This window comes from Marmota monax, unplaced genomic scaffold (assembly GCF_021218885.2).
Source record: "Marmota monax isolate L192 unplaced genomic scaffold, Marmota_monax_Labrador192_F-V1.1 WCK01_AAM20220418_F8-fsc00054, whole genome shotgun sequence".
NCBI classification, from domain to species: Eukaryota; Metazoa; Chordata; class Mammalia; order Rodentia; family Sciuridae; genus Marmota; species Marmota monax.
The window spans coordinates 774,985-795,099 of NW_026692145.1; the positions used below are offsets into that span (position 1 = coordinate 774,985).

Here is a 20,115-nt window from a genome sequence, read left to right on the forward strand (position 1 = left end):
CCTTGCTCTGAGAGTTGAAAAGTGATTGGGATACTTCATGCCCACAGAGTAGAGATCCTGTTGATGAGCAACACTTACAACTCAGCCAATAACAGCAAACCTCACTCTGTAGACAAGCTAGCCCCACTCAAGCCTCAACAATACTTCAACATATAGAATAGGGGAAAGAAAAATCCTAAACCAACAATCAGATCCCAAATACAATAGAAGGGGATCTCATTCCTACTCCTGGACATCTACTCATACAGAAAAAATAAAAAGAGAGAGAGAAGTCTCTAGACCAAAAAAAAGAGATAACAACCAAAGGACACACATATAAGAGAAATAGTAATCCAACACACCCGATGTGCAACTCCAAGACCTGTGAAAATATGAGGAAATAGGCAACCCCCCCCACAAATTCACAGTCCCCCCAAAAATGAACTCACTGAAAGAGAAGTGGATGAGGGCTGGGGATGTGGCTCAAGCGGTAGCATGCTCGCCTGGCATGCATACGACCCGGGTTCGATCCTCAGCACCACATACAAAGATGTTGTGTCCGCCGAAAACTAAGAAATAAATATTAAAAACTTCTCTCTCTCTCTTTAAAAAAAAAAAAAAAAAAGAGAAGTGGATGAAATTGCAGAGAAAGTTGAAAAAATATTAATTGTTAAAATGTTCAATGAACTAAAAGATCTAAGGAATGAATTAAGAGAGCAAATACAGGAGATGAAATATCATTTTGAGGGCTGGGGTTGTGGCTCAGTGGTACAGTGTTTGCCTAGCATGCATGAGGTACCGGGTTCGATCCTCAGCACCACATAAAAATAAAGATATCGTGTCCACCTAAAACTAAAAAATATATTTAAAAAAATCATTTTAATAAAGAAACAGAGATACTGAGAAGAAACCAATCAGAACTTCTGGAAATTAAAGACATAATGAAATCAATTTAAAAATTCACTTGATAATATCACTAACACTATAGGTTGCATAGAACTTCAAGCCTCAAAAACTGAACTTCAGATCTAAAAGAGTGTATGAACTTGAATACTTCATATTCAATAAAGAAAAAAAAGATCATGTGACTCTGGGACAACACCAAGAGATTAACCTGAATCACTGGGACAGAAGAGAACATGGCTAAAGGCATTAAGAACCTCTTCAAGGGGCTGGGGTTGTGGCTCAATGGTAGAGTGCTCGCCTAATAGGCATAAGGCACTGGGTTCGATCCTCAGCACCACATAAATATAAAATAAAGATATCGTGTCAACCTAAAACTAAAGAAAATAAAAAAGAACCTCTTCAATGAGATAGAAGCAGAAAAATTCCCCCACCTTAGAAATAAGACATCCATATACAAGAGACATATAGGACCACAATATATAAGATCAAAAAAGACATATATATCATCAAAATGCCTAACATAGAAAAAAAGGACATATTAAAAGCTGTAAAAAAAGAATCAAGTCACATTCAGAGGCAAACCAACAAGGCTCACTTCTAACTTGTCAACTCAGACCCTAAAATCAAGGAGGGCCTGGAATGAGATAGTCCTAGCTCTAAAAGAAAACAATTGCCAGCTAATATTGCTATATCCAGAAAAGCTCTTTCAGATTGATGCAGAAATTTAAAAATTCCATAATAAGGATAAACTAAAAGAATTCATAACCTCTAAGCCAGCACTATAAAGAAAACTTAATGATATAGGACCCACAGAGGAACCCAAAAACAATCCACAAAGCTCCCAAATAGATGAATAACACTAGAAGAACAACTAACTAAATGAAAATCAAAACAATAAAATGCTTATAGCAAACTAATCAAAATGGCAAGAAGTAATGATTATTTAACCATAATAACACAGAATGTAAATGGTCTCAAGTTCCCAATTAAAAGACACAGATTGGCAGAATGGATTAAAAAACAAGACCCAACTATATGCCATTTCAAGAGATTCATCTCATAGGCAAAGGAATTCATAGGCTGAAAAATATTTATGCCCCAAATGTCAATGCATCTAATTACATAAAAAAATGCTTCTTGACATTAAATCCCAGATAGACACCAATACAATAATACTGGGTGATTTCAACACATCCGTATCACCAATAAACAGATCATCCAAACATAAAATCAATAAAGATATGTCTGAAAAAAATAATACTATAAATCAAATCTTTTCTAGCCACATTTCTGACAGGGAATTAATATCCAGAATATATAAAGAACTCAAAAAAACATGATGTCAAAAAACCCAAATAACCCAATTAATAAATGGGCAAAAAATAAACAAAAATAAAAACTAAACAAATTTCTCAGAAGAAAAAAAACCACAAATGGGCAACAAATACATGAAAAAATGTTCAACATCTTTGCAGTCAGGGAAGCGAAAATCAAAATTAAAGATATTTCATCTCACCCCAGTCAGAATGGCAATCATCAAGGATATAATTAATAAATGCTGGCAAGGATGTAGAGGGAAAGGTATGCTCATACATTGTTGGTGTGACTGCAAATTAATACAACCACTGTGGAAACAGTATAGAGATTCCTCAAAAAACTAGGAATGGAATGATTCTATGACCCAGCTATTCCACTCCTTAGTATTTATCCAAAAAGAGCTAAAATCAGCATACCATAGTGACACAGCATGCAATGTTTACAGCAGTGCAACTTGCAATAACTAAAAATGGAAACAGCCCATGTGTCTGTCAATAAATGAATGGATTAAGAAAATGTGGTCTATATACACAATGGAGTTTTACTCATAAAGAAGAATGAAATTCTTTACTTCATAAAGAAGAATGAAATTATGACATCTGTCAGTAAATGCATGGAACTGAAGAATGTCATGCTAAGTGAAATACGCCAGACTCAGAAAATCAAAGGTTGAATGTTCTCAGTCATATGCGGAAGCTAGAGCAAAATAAGTGGGGTGTGTGTGTGTGTGTGTGTGTGTGTGTTGAATATTATAAAGACAGAGGGAAGATGAACAGAGTAGGAGATTGAGGGGGAGAGAGGAAAGATGAGAAAGGTGAGAAAATGCAGAATGAATTTGACAAAATTACACATTATGCATGTATAAATATAATAGTGAATTCCATCTTTAAGTATATTTATAAAGCACCAATTTAAAAAAAATATATATATATGGAAGGTACACCAATAGAGTAGAAAGGGAACGGGGAGAGGGTGGAGGGGAGGGAAAGGGGGTGCACCAGAGACTGAAATGGAGTAAATTAAATTCCACGCATGTATGATTATGTCAAAATGAGCCCAACTATTATGTACAATTATAATGCAACAAAAGCAAAAAAATTGAAAAAATTGCATCTGTATTAAATATACAGATTTAACCCATCAATATCCCCTATACAATGCAGCGAAACAACTATTTATGTAGTATTTACTTTGTATTTGGTATTACAAATAACCTAGAAATGCTTTATTATTTTTATTTTTTCCATTTTTCATTCATGCATTATAATTGTCCACAATGGGATTTGTTGTTACATGTTTGTACATGCACACAATATAATCTTGCCAATATCACTCCCCAGCACTTCCCTCACATCCCTGACCGTGCACCCAGCCCTTTCCTCTACTAATCTCCCTTTGATTTTTATAAGACCCACACCTACTTTTCCATTTTCTTCTTTAGCTTCCACATATGAGAAAATATACTACCCTTGACTTTCTGAGTTTGACTTATTTCGCCAAACATAATGATCTCTAGTTCCATCCATTTTCCTACAAATAAAAATTTCATTTTTCTTTATGGCTGAATAAAACTCCATTGTGTGTGTGTGTGTGTGTGTGTGTGTGTGTGTGTATATCACATTTTCTTTATCCATTCATCCATTGATGGGAACCTAGGCTGGTTCCATAACTTGGCTATTGTGAATTGTACTGCAATAAACATGGGTACACAGTTATCCTCTATGGCATGCTGACTTTAATTCTTTAGGATAAATAGTAAAGAGTGGTAGAGCAGAGTCATATGGTAGTTCCATGCCTAGTCTTTTTTTTTGGGGGGGGGGTACCAGGGATTGAACCCAAAGGCACTTAACCACTAAGCCACATCCCCAGCCCTATTTTGTGTTTTATTTAGAGACAGGGTCTCATCGAGTTGCTTACAGCCTTGCTAAGTTGCTGAGGCTGGATTTGAACTCATGATCTCCCTGTCTCAGCCTCCTGAGCTGCTGGCCATGCCTAGTCTTTTGAGGAACCTCCATACTGATTTTCATAGTGGTTGCAACCAACAGTGTAAATGTGTTCCTTTTTCTCCACATCCTCTCTAGCATTTATTATTTGTATTCTTGATGACTGTCATTCGGACTGATGTGCAATGAAATCTCAGTGTTGTTTTGATTTACAGTTTCCTAATTGCTAATGATGTTGAACATTTTTTTCATATATTTGTTGGTCATTTGTAGTTCTTTTGAGAAGTATCTGTTCAATTCATTTTCCCATTTATTAATTACATTATTTGGTTTTTTGGTATAAAGTTTTGGGTTTTGTTTTGTTTTGGTACTAAGGATTGAATGCAGGGGTGCTTAACCACTGAGCAATATCCCTAGCCCTTTTAATTTTTTTTTTTTTTTTTAATTTGAGACAGGGTCTCACAACGTTGCTGAGGCTGGCTTTGAGCTTGTGATCCTTCTGTCTCAGCTTCCCTAATCGCTGGGATTATAGATGTCCATTACTGTACCTGGCTGGTGTAAAGTTTTTTGCATTCTTTATGTATTCTAGATATTAATCTTTTATCAGAAGAGTATCTATCAAAGCTTTTCTCCCATTCTTCAGGTTCTTTCTTCACATTCCTAACTGTTTCCTTTGCTGTGCAGAAATTTTTAAATTTGATGCAATCCAATTTATTAGCTCTTGGCAGTATTTCCTGAGCCTCAGGAGTCCTATTGAGAATGTCATTCCCTATGCCTATATGCTGGAGTGTTGACCTTGTTTTCTTCTAAGAGTTACATAGTTTCTGGTTTAATTCCTAGATTTTGATCCATTTTGAGATGATTTTTGTGCAGGGTGAGAATTAAGGGTCTAGTTTCATTCTATATGGATAACCAGTTTTCCTAGCACCATTTCTTAAAAAGGATGTCTTTTTTCCCAATGTATGTTTTTGGCACCTTTGTTAAGGATCACATGACTAAATAATGTGGGTTTGTCTCTGTGTCTTCTATTTTCTAACACTGGTCTATGAGTCTGCTTTTAATGCCAATACCATGATGTTTTTGTTTTATAATTCTGTAGTATAATTTGAAGTCAGGCATTGTGATGTCTTCAGCACTGCTTTTTTTGGCTTACAATTGCTTTGGCTATTCTGAGTCTTTTATTCTTCCAAATGAATTTTAAGTCTGTTTTTTTTCTAGTTCTGTGAAGAATGACATTGGAATTTTGATTGGGATTGCACTGAATCTGTACATTGCTTTTGGCAGTATGGTCATTTTAACAATACTAATTCTGCCTACCCATGGACATGAAGGGTCTTTCCATAGAGATGCTTTAAAGTATACGGAAGGATGTGCATAGGTACCATGCATATACTATGCCATTTTATATAAGGGACTTATGTGGACTTTGTTATTGGAGGGCCTGGATTTAATCCCTATGAATACTGAGGGATAACTGTATTAGGCAAGAAGGTAACCATAATGAAGGGCTTTGTTAACACAAAACAAAACTATTTAAAAAGGCTATTTTCTGAGTCTTATTTGGGATTACGTTGCATTTTGAAGAGAAAATGACAGCTGAGAACATTTACCCTGACAAAGAAGTAATCAATCCTCCAAATGAAGAAAAAATACTTATCAAAATGTCATACATACCTTGCAACCTTAACCATCTTTGGATTATACTGCTTGACCAAGGACAGCAAAGTTTGCATTGTTTTGCCAGTGTCAATTATATCCTTTTAAAAAAAAGAAAAGATATTTAAATGGCAAATAAGACCAGGATAGTTTAAAATTTAAAGTCACTGTTCAAACACCAAATACCAGAACCTTAATGTTCTGGTACTTCCCCATAGTATAATGCCATCTTTTCTTGTTTTAAAATTATTTATTTATTTATTTATATATGACAGAGGAATGCATCACAATTCATATTACACATATAGAGCACAAATTTTTCATATCTCCGGTTGTATACGAAGTATGTTGACACCAATTCATATCTTCATACATGTACTTTGGATAATGATCCCTATCACATTCCATCATCATTTCTAACCCCATGCCCCTTCCATTCCCCTCCAACCCCTCTACTCTACCTAGAGTTCGTCTATTCCTCCCATGTTCCCCTCTCCCTATCCCACTATGAATCAGCCTCCTTATATCAGAGAAAACATTTTCTTCAGTGCAATAAGTCTCACCAAAATTTACACACTAGGATAATCTAGAAACTGTAAATCATATGGCCTTCAGAAAGTAGTGGGAATATCATTCCCCAATATTGGATTCTCTAGGCACGATAAAGAGATCAGTGACAGCAAATATAATATATACACATATGCTTCATTAGAAAGTTATGATGCTGTCATTCTTTATAAAAGATATTATAAATTTTTCTTCATAAATTCAAGATAGGGATTTTTTCCCCAATTTTCTGATACAGTTAGTTCCACTTTGAGAAACATTGTATGTACCATCTTTAAAGGTATTCAAATTAATAAGGTTTTACTATACAGAATGACTTTGTGTTAAAGTGAATTTTAGGTATTTATCACAACTAGAAGATTTTTTTTTGTTCTCTCTGATATTAAGGATGCTAACACACAATAAATGGAGAGGGAAGAATAAAAGTTCATTGGATTAGACAAAGGGGAATGAAGGGAAGGGAAGAAGGATGGGAATAGGAAAGACAGAATGAATTGGACCTATCGTTCTTATGTTCATATATGAATATACCACCACTGACACTCCACATTACGTACAAGCACAAGAATGGGATCCTAATTAGAATAAGTTATACTTCATGTGTGTATAATATGTCAAAATACACTATACTGTCATATATGTCTAAAAAAAAACAAAAAAAGTAGAACATTTTTGCTGGGAGTAGTGGCATACACCTGTAATACCAGTGACTTGGGAGGTAAGGCAGGAGGATTGCAAGTTTGAGGCCAGCCTCAGCAACGTAGCAAGGCCCAAAGCAACTTAGTGAGACCCTATCTCAAAATAAAAATAAAAAGGGCTCGGGATGTAGCTCAGAAAAGAAAATGGTCCCTCAGTTCTACAATTAAAAGAAACTAAATTCTGTCAACAACCTAAATGAACTTGGAAGAGCATGAGCCACAGGTGAGATAGATACCTTGATTCAACCTGATGAGACGCTGAGCAGAGGACCCAGATAATCTGTACTTGGGAAGTATATGAATATATGCACGAGAATATTTATCAACATTTCCAGTTATCATACCTCTGGAAATGAAGGGAAAGTGAAGAAATGGGACTTCAGGTGTATTATGTATAATTTCTTTTATAAGTCTTTTGTGGTACATGCATGGGTTTTGAACATACACTTTTCTGAGTTCAAAATATTTCATAATTAAAAGCAAAAGGGCCCAATGCAATGAGGAGGGAAAAAGTGTCAAAGAAGGATTTGTGGAGGTAATTTTTGAGCTGGGTTTTAAGGATTTAAAGATGGCATAAGAAGGAAGAGAATAAATAAAAATTTTAAGGGAAGAAGAAAAATCTGAGATGTAAGAAATAAGGAACAAACCGTGAAAACAACGTAAATGCCTATCAATGATGAATGGATAAAGAAAATGTAGTACCTGCATGCAACTAAATACTATCCAGCAATGAAAACGAATTGACTACTGACATCCCACAACATGGATGAACCTTGAAAGCACTGAGCTCAGTGAAAGAACCCAGAAACAAAAAGCATATACTGTGAGAGTTCATTTATATTTAAAATACACAGGATATGCCAATCTTCAAGACAGAAAGTAGTTCATCAAATTGCTAGGGGATGGTTGTGGGGACAATGGGAAATGATAGCTAAGGAGACTGAATTTCTTTGTGGTCAAATAAAAAAAATTCATAAACAGTTATTTAAAAATAAAAAAAAACAAGGGCAGAAAAATGGTGGTAAAGGCTCTAGGAAATGGTGCCAAGTCCAGAGAAAATGAAAGGAAGATATTGGAGAATTAGGTTGATTATGTATATTGAGGCTACAAAAAGAATTCAGTCTAAAGACTAAAGAAAGGGTGAACAGGCTCTGAGTATGAGGCATGATTATTTGTAATCAAGTGGTTTGCCACATTAGAAGTTTGTAGAATTCAGTAAGGCAGAAAGATCTGAATAGGGAGACCAGAGATAAAAAATAAAGAGGTGTAAATACAAGCTGTTAAACAGTGATAAGTGATCAGGGGGAAAAGTACTGAAGGATAATAAATTGAGGGGGTGGAAACATGAGATTTTTATACATGATGGCCAGGGAAGGCCTTAATGAGAAGGTAAGGTTCTTAAAGCTTAGCATGCAAAACAGAATCACCTGAAGACTTGTTAAAGCATAGCCTGCTGGGCCTCATCACAAAAGTTTTGATTCAGTAGGTTCCTGGCTGATGCTTTTGGTCTAGGTATTATGCTTTGGAAAGTGATGATATGAAATTTCATTTATTACTGGTAACCTTAGGAAACTACTTAAGCTCTCTATGCTTATTTCTTTAGCATACAGAATAGTGCCTGGCAATGTAAACAATGGATAAATTTGGCTATTATTACATTCAAATGGAAAATAGAATATAAATTACAAATATTCTTTTGTACATTCAAAATTTTGCTTAAGAGGAAATTTAAGCAAGACACTAAAGTTAATATGTATGTACGTGTATGTGTCTGTATGTATACTTGTAACATGTTTACAAAGAAAAAAATTCACAACAAAAAGAGGAAATATACTGTTTTTTCCATTACCAGTAAAAATTCACTTAGTCTTTACAAAACACAAGCCCACCATTAAAACTAATAAAGAGGAATTTCTTTCCCTGACTTACCTTTAGGATGATACACAATAACTTAGAAAATCATAAACACTATATTAAAAATCAATGTAAAAACTTACTTCAACAATCAAGACATTCTAGAAGAAAAAAAGAAAAATCAGTATAGTGAATCAGTATTTCCAATAGTAAGTGAAATTATATGACAACAAACTCAGGAAATTATCCAAATTCTTGTTTTTAATGACTGTATCAAGCCCTTCCAGAAACCATTTGGCCATCTATTGAAATGTGGAAGTCCTTAACACTGAATTTTTTATAAATAAAATTTGACCCAAGTGTTCATTTTTATAAAATCCTTTCCTTACTTAATGCAAGGTCTTGGGCAAGACATGAAATTTCTCTAGGTCTGTTTCCCAAATGTAAAATGAGAAACTTGAACTAGTTGACTTCTTATTTGTCTTCTGATACTAATATTCTAGGACCTGTAATTTGTACAAAAACTCCAAAATCGTGTGTTTAACTTACCATATAGAATATAATTTAGAATTCATTTTCCTATTAGACTTATACTAATGTGGATGTATCCATATTTTTGGACTACACTAAAAAAGATATCAATACTTCCTCCCACTATAAACCTTCACCCTACTTTCTACATCTCAGAATTTTATAGCTGGAAGAGTCCTTAAGAGAACATACCATCTAATGATCATTTCCCAAAGCAGAGACACATTCTATCTGTTCTTATAGAAACAAGGAAACACATAATGTTTATAATCATCGACCCAAGAATACCCACACCATTTTATTTGTCATTGTCATTGTACTCTGTCACACAATTATAGCATCAGAATTTTAATGTTCTATATTCTTTTCTAAACTAGTGATTACCAAGGAAGGGCACACAACATCCACTGTGTTACATGAAAAATTAGAACTTTTTTTTTTTTTAACTTTACCTTGATGGGAGATGCAAACAAAAGATTAGAGAATCACTGCTCTAGGTATTAAAATTATAACCAAGTAAAGCTTCAACATTTCTATATCTCAAAGAAGTTTACCACTGCAGACAATATCTTTCACAAGCCTGAATAGGTCCAAGCACAGAATGAAGTAAGGCTAGCCTGTAACTTTTGGCAATTCACACTACTTCTCTCACTCTCTGATCCATCCTCAGTGGAGCAGCTAGTAGAGACAACTGCAGCCTATTTCCTAGCGTGTTCAACGGGTAGGAAAAATATATTTAAAAGCTATGTTCAAATGAATCCCAGTGTAGTATAAGGAATACAAACATTGGAGTTAGATTTTTCCTGATTCAAACTATGGCTCTGCCACCTAACAGCTGTATGACTTTGAGTTTCAACATTCTTCTTTACAGAAAGGGACAATACTTCCTTCACAGTATAGTCATAAGGATTAAATGAAATAATAAATATAGTACTGCAGCAGTAGATGCTTAAGAAGCTAGTTCCCCTCCTTTTCTCTTATCACAACTAATTTGTCTCTTCAAAGACACTATAATTTAAATCTCTAGGAAAACTGAACATAATCAATGACTGGACCAATAACTTTCACCACTTACTATGTGGTTCTTTCTCAACATTTCTCTACCCTAGATAGCATATTTGAAGGATAACACATTCCCATCAGTAACTATGGCTCACTGTGGCAGTGATTTGCACAGTGGGATAGAATCACAGTTTGAAAAACAGCATGGGATTATAAAACAGAGAAACTGAATTCTAGCCCTTAGTTCTAACACTAAGTCACTTTACAACTTGATTAAGTCATAATCATACTTTCTAAAATGGTTTATACAAGCCAAAGTCCAAAGGGATTAAATATTTGTCCAATATAAAATCTGTAGTAGAGTATGATTCCAATATTTTTCACAAAGAATGATAATTGCCACATTAAGAGCTTACTTTACGTCAAAAGCTTCATCCCTACTTAATAAATGAAAATAATGAGGCTAATAAGTCAAATGACTTGTTTAAAGTTATAAACATAGGCAAGTGGAAGAGAAGGATTTGAACAAGGTATATTTAGGGCCCAGAGCCCATATCATCAAACATTAACTAGAGAAAAGGGGGAAAATATATACATATGTATCTGTATACTGTATAAATTTTGCCAAAAGAGCTAAAATGAAGCAGAAGTTTTAAATAACCCCATTATCTCACCACCAAGAAATAACTTCACTCAATTTGTATTTCTTGATTTTTCCACAATAAATATGCTTTACTGCAACTATCACAAAAAGTTATTTTAGAAACAGAGACCTATTTAAGATCACAGAGCTACATAGTGGGACATACCCATTAAGTGGAAAAGGCAAGGTCAAACTCAAATCACTGAAGGCCTTGAAGGCTAGACCTTTTATAATCAGTGCTAAAACTGATTAGAGAAGTAAGGGTTTCAAATGGCTTTTAAATAAGGACAAAGCATGCTAAAAGGGGAGGAAGACAGGTCTGGCAGTTGTATACAGAATGAAAAGGAGAGAAAAAGCATCAAGAGATAACAATTTCTCCTCTGAAGTTTTCAAAAGATGCTGAGGACAACAACAGATTGGCATAACCCTGATACAGGACCACAGATTTTCACACAAGTGTGTTATGTTAAAGTTTTCTTACAGATATTCAGTTAAATAAGCAGTGACCATTAAGATCTACAAGACAGGGACTGGGATTGTGGCTCAGTGGTACAGTGCTTGCCTAGCATGCATGAGGCACTGGGTTTGATCCTCAGCACCACATAAATGTAAAATAAAGATATTGTGTCCACCTAAAACTAAAAAATAAATATAATTTTAAAAAAAGATCTACAAGACAGAGGAAGGAAAGAACTTCAAGTGTTTGCATTAAAATTCAAGCTCTATCACTGGTTGTGTGACTTTGGAACTATGAGACAGTTTTTCTGTCTCCTAATTCCATACTGCTTCAAACTATGGCTCCATCCCTTAATTCCTTTTATGTAAAATGGGGATAAAATCTCCTTTACTGGGTTGTTGTGAAACTTTTCCAGGACTGACGTCTTTATATTTGGCACAGGTCTTATAAGCAAACAATAACTGGCAGCTTTTTAAAAAGCTGCAATCTGTGTATGGGGTGAAGGTGGGAGTTCATAACCCACTTGAATCAAAGTGTGGAATATGATATGTCAAGAAATTTGTAATGTTTTGAACAACCAACAATAAAAAATTTAAAAAAAAAGCAGCATTCCATCACTTTTCATGGATTACTCAAAAAATTTTTCAATGTATAAAAAGAATTAAAGAAATCAAAGGGGAAATTTAAAAATACCTTGAGGCAAATGACAATTGACAGCAAAATCAATACTGGAAAATATCTGAAAGAATTTTCATGTATTAATAAAACTCTTTGAGCTGTAATCCTCACACACCTCAGCTAGTAGGGAAGCTGAGGCAAAAGGACTGCAAGTTTGAGGCCAGCCTTGACAGGCAAGACCCTGTCTCAAAGTGAAAAATAAAAAGGGCTTGGGAGAAGCTTAGTGGTAGAACATTTGCCTAGTACACATGAGGCCCTGGGCTTGATCACTAGTACTGCCAATGATTTAAAAAAAATAGTTAAAAAAACTTTTAAATTATGTCTGAATCTATGTAGTGTACCTTTTACTTGAAATTGTTGTAAAAGCTCAACATATATCATTTAATCCTTGATTCACCCCTACCTACCTATCTTTGGAACACAGACAATTTAAATAACCTGCTGTTTCCCCACTTGTGGGTTTTCCCCCCCAGTGCTGGGGATTGAAACCAGGGATTTGAGCATGCTAAGCAAGCACTGAGCTAATAACTCCAGCACTCCCATCTATAATTTCTGAAGGATTCCAAATTAGATTCCTACAGAGGTAGAGAACAGTACTTGGCAATATAGGGAAAGATAATTAACCTAGATTGCTTCCAAGGGTTAAATAACCCTTGTTTAGTTGTATTATGTAAATTGCCTCTCAATATATGATTGAAAGCACAGTGTTATTAACTGACTTTTGGAATAAAATACTCTGTTCTTCCTCTTCAAGATACATACCTTTCCAGTTAAAGTTGAGAGATCATCTCCACCAATTACTTTTATGTCCCCTGTTGACTGGTCATTCTAGTTTAAAAAAAAAAAAAAACATATATGAATATGTGTATCTTAAGTATACATAGACTTCAAATTATCAAATGGAAGCTAGAAGATTAAGAAGTTAGCTATGTAGCTATGTAATGTCCACAGCATTATGATATTCTAAATGATATGAATTATAAGAATTAAGTTTCCAGAAATGAATGACTAAGTAACTTTAAAGTAGAGATTAGTAAAAATTAAAAAGTCCTAATTGGCCATTACTGATTTGATGTCCTAAGAATCCTAAAAATAGGCTACACCCATTTTTGAGGGGACAGTATTACAGCAGCCACCCATCATCAGTTATGGTCATTTCTGAACCAAAGGGAAATTATTAGCATGACAGGTATCTGGTTCTGGCCCTGTACCATCACATGAGTCAAGCAAGTTGTAAAGGTTGGTCTATTATTACATCTAAACCCAAGGATATGTCCTGAAAAGTCTAGACCAGGTCCAGGTCATCTTCAGCACTGTCTGGGAAACTAAGTCTTAGTCCTTTAAGGCATACTGCTTAGGCTCTCAGGAGTTTCAAAGGGGGGGATATAGTTGGTGGAAATAATCAAATGTGGATGTGCTGGATTCAAGACAGAAAACTTGGGTAAAAGATTACGGGCTTGCCCAATCAGACAGCAAACCATACCAAAAAGCTATGGCAATTAAAATGGTGCAGTACTAGCACAGTAATTGACAAGGAGATCAAAGGACAAAGTAGAGTCCAGAAACAGACCCAGAAATATATGAGGATTTAGTATATGATAAAGATAGTATTTCGAGTCAGTAAGGAAAAGATGAATTATTCAATAAATGGTGTTTGGTCAGCTACTTATCCATTTGAAAAAAATAAAGTATGGTCCCTACCTCACAGCATTCACAAAAATAAATTCCAGATGGATTAAAATCTAAATGTAAAAAACAAAGCCATAAGTGGACTGGAAGTAAATGTAGGAAAACTTCTCAAATTCTTAGAAAAGGTAAAAACCTAGGCATGACATGTATCCAAACTGAAAAAAAACCTGTAACAGATATTGGGCTCCAAAATAAGAACCCACAGGAAGATGAAGAGTGAACACAATTAGATACTTTATTTAAAAAAAAAAAAAACAACAACAAAAAAACAGAGCATAGAAAATACCCGAAAAACAAATACCAAAAGAATGTGATTCAATTACTCATCCATGCACACAAAATTAAGCCTGATGATACGCTGAGGAGAAACAAGCAGTTTTGTCATTTGTGAGAGTATAAATTTGTGCAACCTCTTTTGAAAAGGATATGGCACTACCTATTAAAATTGTAAACATGCGGGCTGGGATGTGGCTCAGTGGTAGAGTGCTTTCCTAGCATGTGTGAGGTCCTGGGTCAGAACTCCAGCACCACAAAAACAACAACAACAAAACCCCAGCAATCAACACTTCCAGAAATTGATACAATAAAAAAATTAACAAATATGCAAAGATACATTCAAGGATATTCACTGTAACAATTATTCCTTAAAGAGACCAACAGGCATAGTGGCCCACACCTGTAATCCCAGCAACTCTGGAAGCTGAGGCAGAAGGATCACAAGTTGTAGGCCAGCCTCATCAACTGAGATCTGTCTCAAAATAAAAAAAAATAATAATAACAAGGGTTGGGGATGTGGCTAAGTGGTTAATGCCCCAGGATTCAATCCTTGGTTTAAAAAGAAAAAAGAACCAACATGTCTGTTAACAGAAAAAACACACACACACACACACACACACAAAACCAACAACAAAAGTGACCGAGTAGTAGACCAGTGTGTTGCCTATGAAACCATTTTTGTTTAAATCTACTCCCTGTTGGGCTGGGGGTGTGTAGCTCAATGGTAGAGCAGCAAGCACTTGCCTAGCATGTGTGATGGGTTTCATCCTCAGCACTGAAAATATAAATAAAAAATAAAACACCATATAATGCTAGGTGCAGTGGCACACGCCTATAATCCCAGCAACTCAGGAGGCTTAAGCAGGAGGATGGGTTGCATGTTCAAAGCCAGTCTCAGAAACTTAGGGAGGTCCTAAGCAACTTAGCAAGACCCCGTCTCAAAATAAAAAATTAAAAGTGCCGGGACTTATACAGCTCAGTGATTAAATGCCCCTGGATTCAATCCCTGGTATCAAAAAACAAAAACAAAACAAAACAAAAAACCCACCATATAACTATTCCATGTTGTAAACTAAATGCATGACTTTACAATATCAAAAGACCCTTGCGTTTTACCTCTCATCTTAGGGAAATTACAGATACCCCTTATTCTAACTAACTTAAAAACAGCATTTCAAACATACAGAATTGACTAAAAGGAAAAAAGGGAAAAAATTGAAGCTTTAGATGAGAGTCCATAATGTTAAATAATTCCTACTATAAACTTGTTAAATATTGCCATCTTCTGTAGGAATGTGGTATTACAGTCCAACTCCAATTGATTATTTTTTAGAGAGAAAAGGATGAGAGTAAATATTCAAGAACTATAGTGCAGAGTCCTAGAAAAATACCCATGCTCCAAAGACTGCAATGACAAGGCAAGAGACAACAGAATTCCAAGCATGCAAAACACTAGTGTTCCATAACATCCAAATCTCCACACTTCTGTTGGACCCAAGGTTTTTAACTTATGTTTCTCCTGAGGCTTTTTTTCATGAAAATATAGCTACCCTTTAAATAGAGTTTAATAAAAAAGAATTATTTAAGACTAATGGTACAGTCCACTTGCTGGAAAATGGGTATAAGTGACCAAACTGCATCCATGAATCAATTATCCCATGTGGCTGGCCGTGGGAACTGCACCAACTTTCCTCCCTGACAAGCTTCCCACTGCCTCCCTTTACTGGGTGCCTCATAAATGCCTCATCATTAAGTATGGTGAAGTCTGAGATGAAAAGACTGGGATGGGTGAGGAGAGAGCCCCTGCCTTTCAAAGTTGCTTTATCTACCCTAAACATCCTTTCTTGTCACTTCTCTCAGCCAAAGTCCAAGTTATCTTTAACTCAGGATGCCACCATCAACTACCTAACCTTCATTCCCACAGAAGCTCTTTAGGTCTACAAATACCCTTAGTGCCTTTCTTTTCTTTTAAACTTTTTTTTTAGTTGTAGATGGACACAATACCTTTATTTTATTTATTTATTTATTTATTATGTGCTGAGGATTGAATCCAGGGCCTCACACATGCTAGGCAAGCACTCTACTACTAAGGTACAAACCTAGCCCCAGCATCTGTCTTCCTATGTCATTTTGGCATCTGAATGAAAAAAATGAGGATAATAGGAAAGAACTTTGTTCCTGTTTGTCCATCCCTAGGAATTTTGAAAACTTCAAGGTAGCAACAAGAACTCCAGTTTTGGGACTAGGGATGTAGCTCAGTGGTACAGCACATTCTTAGCACATGCAAGGCCCGAGGTTCAATCACTAGCAGCCCTGCAAAGCTCTTCCTTTAAAGGTGTCATTATTTTTATTCAATTATTTTAGTAAAAAAATACCACAGAAATACCTCAAAGTAGAAGAAACACATCTGCATACTATGGATTGTTTCATTTTTCTAATACCACAGTCGTAGGATCAAAAAAGGCCATCAAGGGCTGGGGCTATAGCTCAGTGGTAGAGTGCCGGCCTCTCACATGTGAGGCACTGGGTTCAATCCTCAGCACCACATAACAATAAATAAATAAAGATACTGTGTTCATCTACAACTACAAAAATATTTTTAAAAGGCCATTAAATATATAGCACTATTTTTCATTGTCCTAAGATGCACATTTACATTTTAATACCCCTAAAATCAACATTATTACAATTGATGGCACCATAAGCGTAACTGGAAATGTTTTATTTTTTAGAAGCACAAAAAATAGTAGTAAGTCTTAACCAACATTGACTTTAATTTAATCAAATATGGTATTTGGAATCCCAGGGTACTTCTCATCTAGTCCCTAGGCAAATAAAATACTACCTAGCTATTCTAACTACAAGTACATGAACTATAATAATGTGTGTTTATACAGAGAAAAATTCTTTAAAATATTAGAAAGTGTATGATCTTTAAAATAATATTTTATTAATTAGAAAAATTAAATTTTTATTTCAAAGAAAATACACATAATGTGTGGACATTTTAATAGATATTTTTATATTCTGGGAATATTTAATAATTCATGAAGCATTTCTTTAGGATTAATACTTATCAGGCAGCCCTTAATTCATTGTTTCAAATTGGTCAAGATCAGCATATAAAATCATACTAACATCAATATTACTAATGCTACAATTTAGCATTTTAATTTTATCGTTTTATCAAATTAAGCCGTCTGTTTTATTTTTTATGGTATGTGAACACCTTCTGTGACAAGCTGCTGAATTATTAAATAGGTTGGAAATGTTACTTCCAATCAATAGAGTATCTGAATACCTTTCTTAATTTCTACTGTTTAGTAGAAAATCTTACAGAATTTCACATAAAATATAATGGATTTTTTCTATGCAAAAATTAACATAAAATGTCTTGAGGCTGGGGTTGTGGCTCAGTGGTAGAACGTTCGCCTAGCATATGTGAGGCACTGGGTTTGATCCTTAGCACCACATAAAAAATAAATAAATAAACAAAATAAAAGGTATTGTGTTCATCTACAACTAAAAAAGAAATTCTTTAAAAAAAAGTCTTACTTATCCCTTTCCCCTGAAAAAAAGCAAGACTTTTTTTTAAGAATAATTTTAAAAAGTCTTGCTTATATTTAAGACTCCATGCTTTTTTATCCATTAAGGAGTTCAGTTTAATAATCCTCTAAGATCTAAAACTAAAAGTAGAAAAAATTAAATGTAGAAGATAGAATTAGAATTTCAGTGTTTCTACAGCTCCAAATTGCTTTTATAACTATAACATTTTTAAAAAATATGAAACTCCCCTAATTTTGCTTGTTTTTGCTTTCCAAAGAAAGAACATTTTGCACAAATCCCCAAATATGAATCATAAAGTAATGATTTATTTTGCATGGTGGGGGGAGGCTAAACAAGACCAAAAACATAAATCGTATCATGGACTGTAAGTACATGTTTTTGACTCTTAGCAACAATGTTATTAAAGGCTGGTCAGCTATAATGCCAGCAACTATACTGACAGAAATTAAGTCCTAATACAAACTATGAACCAATCAATTAGTAATTTCTGTTGAATAAGAATTCACATTTTGTTTAATAAGTCATTAATTCAAGCAAGGCTTTGGAAAGTTAAAAGTTTACAAGTAGGAAGTAATGTCATGATACATGGGTATAAGGGGTTTGATAGAATAGAGAAGAGGTCTATGATAATACTTAAATGGTTGACAAATTACCCATAGAACTGATAAAAATGTGGAAAAACTTTAGTTCTTGCTTCCAAGATGGTGGAAAAACAAAAAAGATGAAGGAGCATGCAGCCTATTCACTGTACAACCTGTGCTTGATGTGTGCCCAAGGAAAAGGCTGCTAAGAAGTTTGTCATGTGAAACACAGCAGAGGACACAGCTATAAAAGGTCTCTTGGAGACATTTCTTAAGCTAGTCCCTCAGTGCCTGTTTCCCAAGCTGTATGTGAAGCTACATTACTGCATGAGCCCCACCATTCACAGCTAGGTGACCAGAAACTGATCTTGTGAAGCCCAGAAAAGATCAAAACCCTGCCCCAATGTCTAAACATGCTAGTGCTACCCCATGATCTCCACCAAAGCCCATGTAAGGAGCTGAGTCACTGAGGACTGAGGAAAAATTATCTTCTAGGAAGAAAAAGGAGATCATACAAAAAAACTGTGGAAAAGGCCAGACTTGAGTCAAATAAATGATTAATGGAGAGAATGAAGGTTGAAATTCAAATGAAGGAAGTGTTCTTACTCTCTATAAAAGTATGAACGAAAGGCGAGTTTCTATAAAGATGGACTACAATACTAATTCATGAATCAGCAAACACTGGAGTTATTCTAATTTTTGAAGAAGTTAGGAGAAATCTCTGTAAAGGAAAAATTTAATTTATAGGAAATACAATTGCAACATGAAACCAGAAGCAAAGTAATAGTCAAAAATAATAAAAATCAAAAATTCACACAATCCAAGAAATTGTGAATTATAAAATTAACACATAAAGATCATACTGATTTTGTTTCATCAGTGTCGATACTGTAACATATTTCAGATTCTGTACACAGGTAGACTAATTACAGGTCAAAATTGGTTTCTGCCACCCAGGAAACAATTGTTAACCTTATTAAGCAAACCTAGCTCCACATGACTTATGACTGCCCCAAACCAATCTAGTTCTGCATAGGATATATATTACAGTAAGCAGTCAAAAAACATTCCTTGGGGCTGGGGTTGTGGCTCAGTGGTAGAGCATTTGCCTAGCATGTATGAGGCACTGGGTTCAATTCTCAGCACCACATATAAATAAACAAATAAAATAAAGGTCCATCAACAACTAAAAAAATATTTTTAAAAAATCCCATAAGTCTCAACAGCAATTCATTTTTTTTTTTTTTTGGTCCTGAGGATTGAAACTAGGGGGTCCTTTACCATTGAGCTACATCCCCAGCCCTTTTTATTTTTTATTATGAGACTAGGTCTGGCTAAGTTGCTAAGACTGGTCTTCAATTTGTGATCCTCCTGTCTCAGCTTCAAGTTATTCAAAATACAGTTGTGTGCCACTGTGACTGGCTCAACAGCAGTTCTTTTTTCTTCTCTCTCTCTCTCTCTCTTTTTTTTTTTTTTTTGGTGGTGCTGAGGATTAAACCCAGGGCCTTGTGCATGTGAGGCAAGCACTCTAACAAATGAGCTATATCCCCAGCCCCTCAATAGCAATTCTTAAAAGGAGTTAAAAAAAAAAAAAAAACACCAAAACAAAACTGGGCTTAGTGACCCACAACCATATTCTCAGCATTCAGGAGACAGAGGCAGGAGGACTGCTTGAGCCCAGGAGTTGGTCTTGAAAAACAAAACAAACACACAAAAACTATAAAATAAGTACATAGCCTCTTAGGTGACTATTTTGAAAAAGATAATACTT

General features: G+C 34.9%; 1 protein-coding gene across 3 annotated transcripts in view; it reads right to left on the minus strand.

Annotated features, from left to right (window-relative positions):
• Hprt1 (hypoxanthine phosphoribosyltransferase 1) overlaps positions 1–20,115 on the minus strand; it is a 65,741-nt gene that overhangs the window by 32,019 nt on the left and 13,607 nt on the right. For all 3 annotated transcript variants that reach the window (XR_009224403.1, XR_009224401.1, XM_046467776.2), the window contains exons 4-6: positions 12,994–13,059; positions 9,064–9,081; positions 5,820–5,902 (exon numbers count right to left, since the gene is read on the minus strand). Coding sequence is in view for 1 of the 3 variants with exons in the window: in XM_046467776.2 (XP_046323732.1) it covers positions 5,820–5,902; positions 9,064–9,081; positions 12,994–13,059 (167 nt within the window). In the remaining 2 variants the exon portion in view is untranslated. The remainder of the gene's footprint in view (positions 1–5,819; positions 5,903–9,063; positions 9,082–12,993; positions 13,060–20,115) is intronic.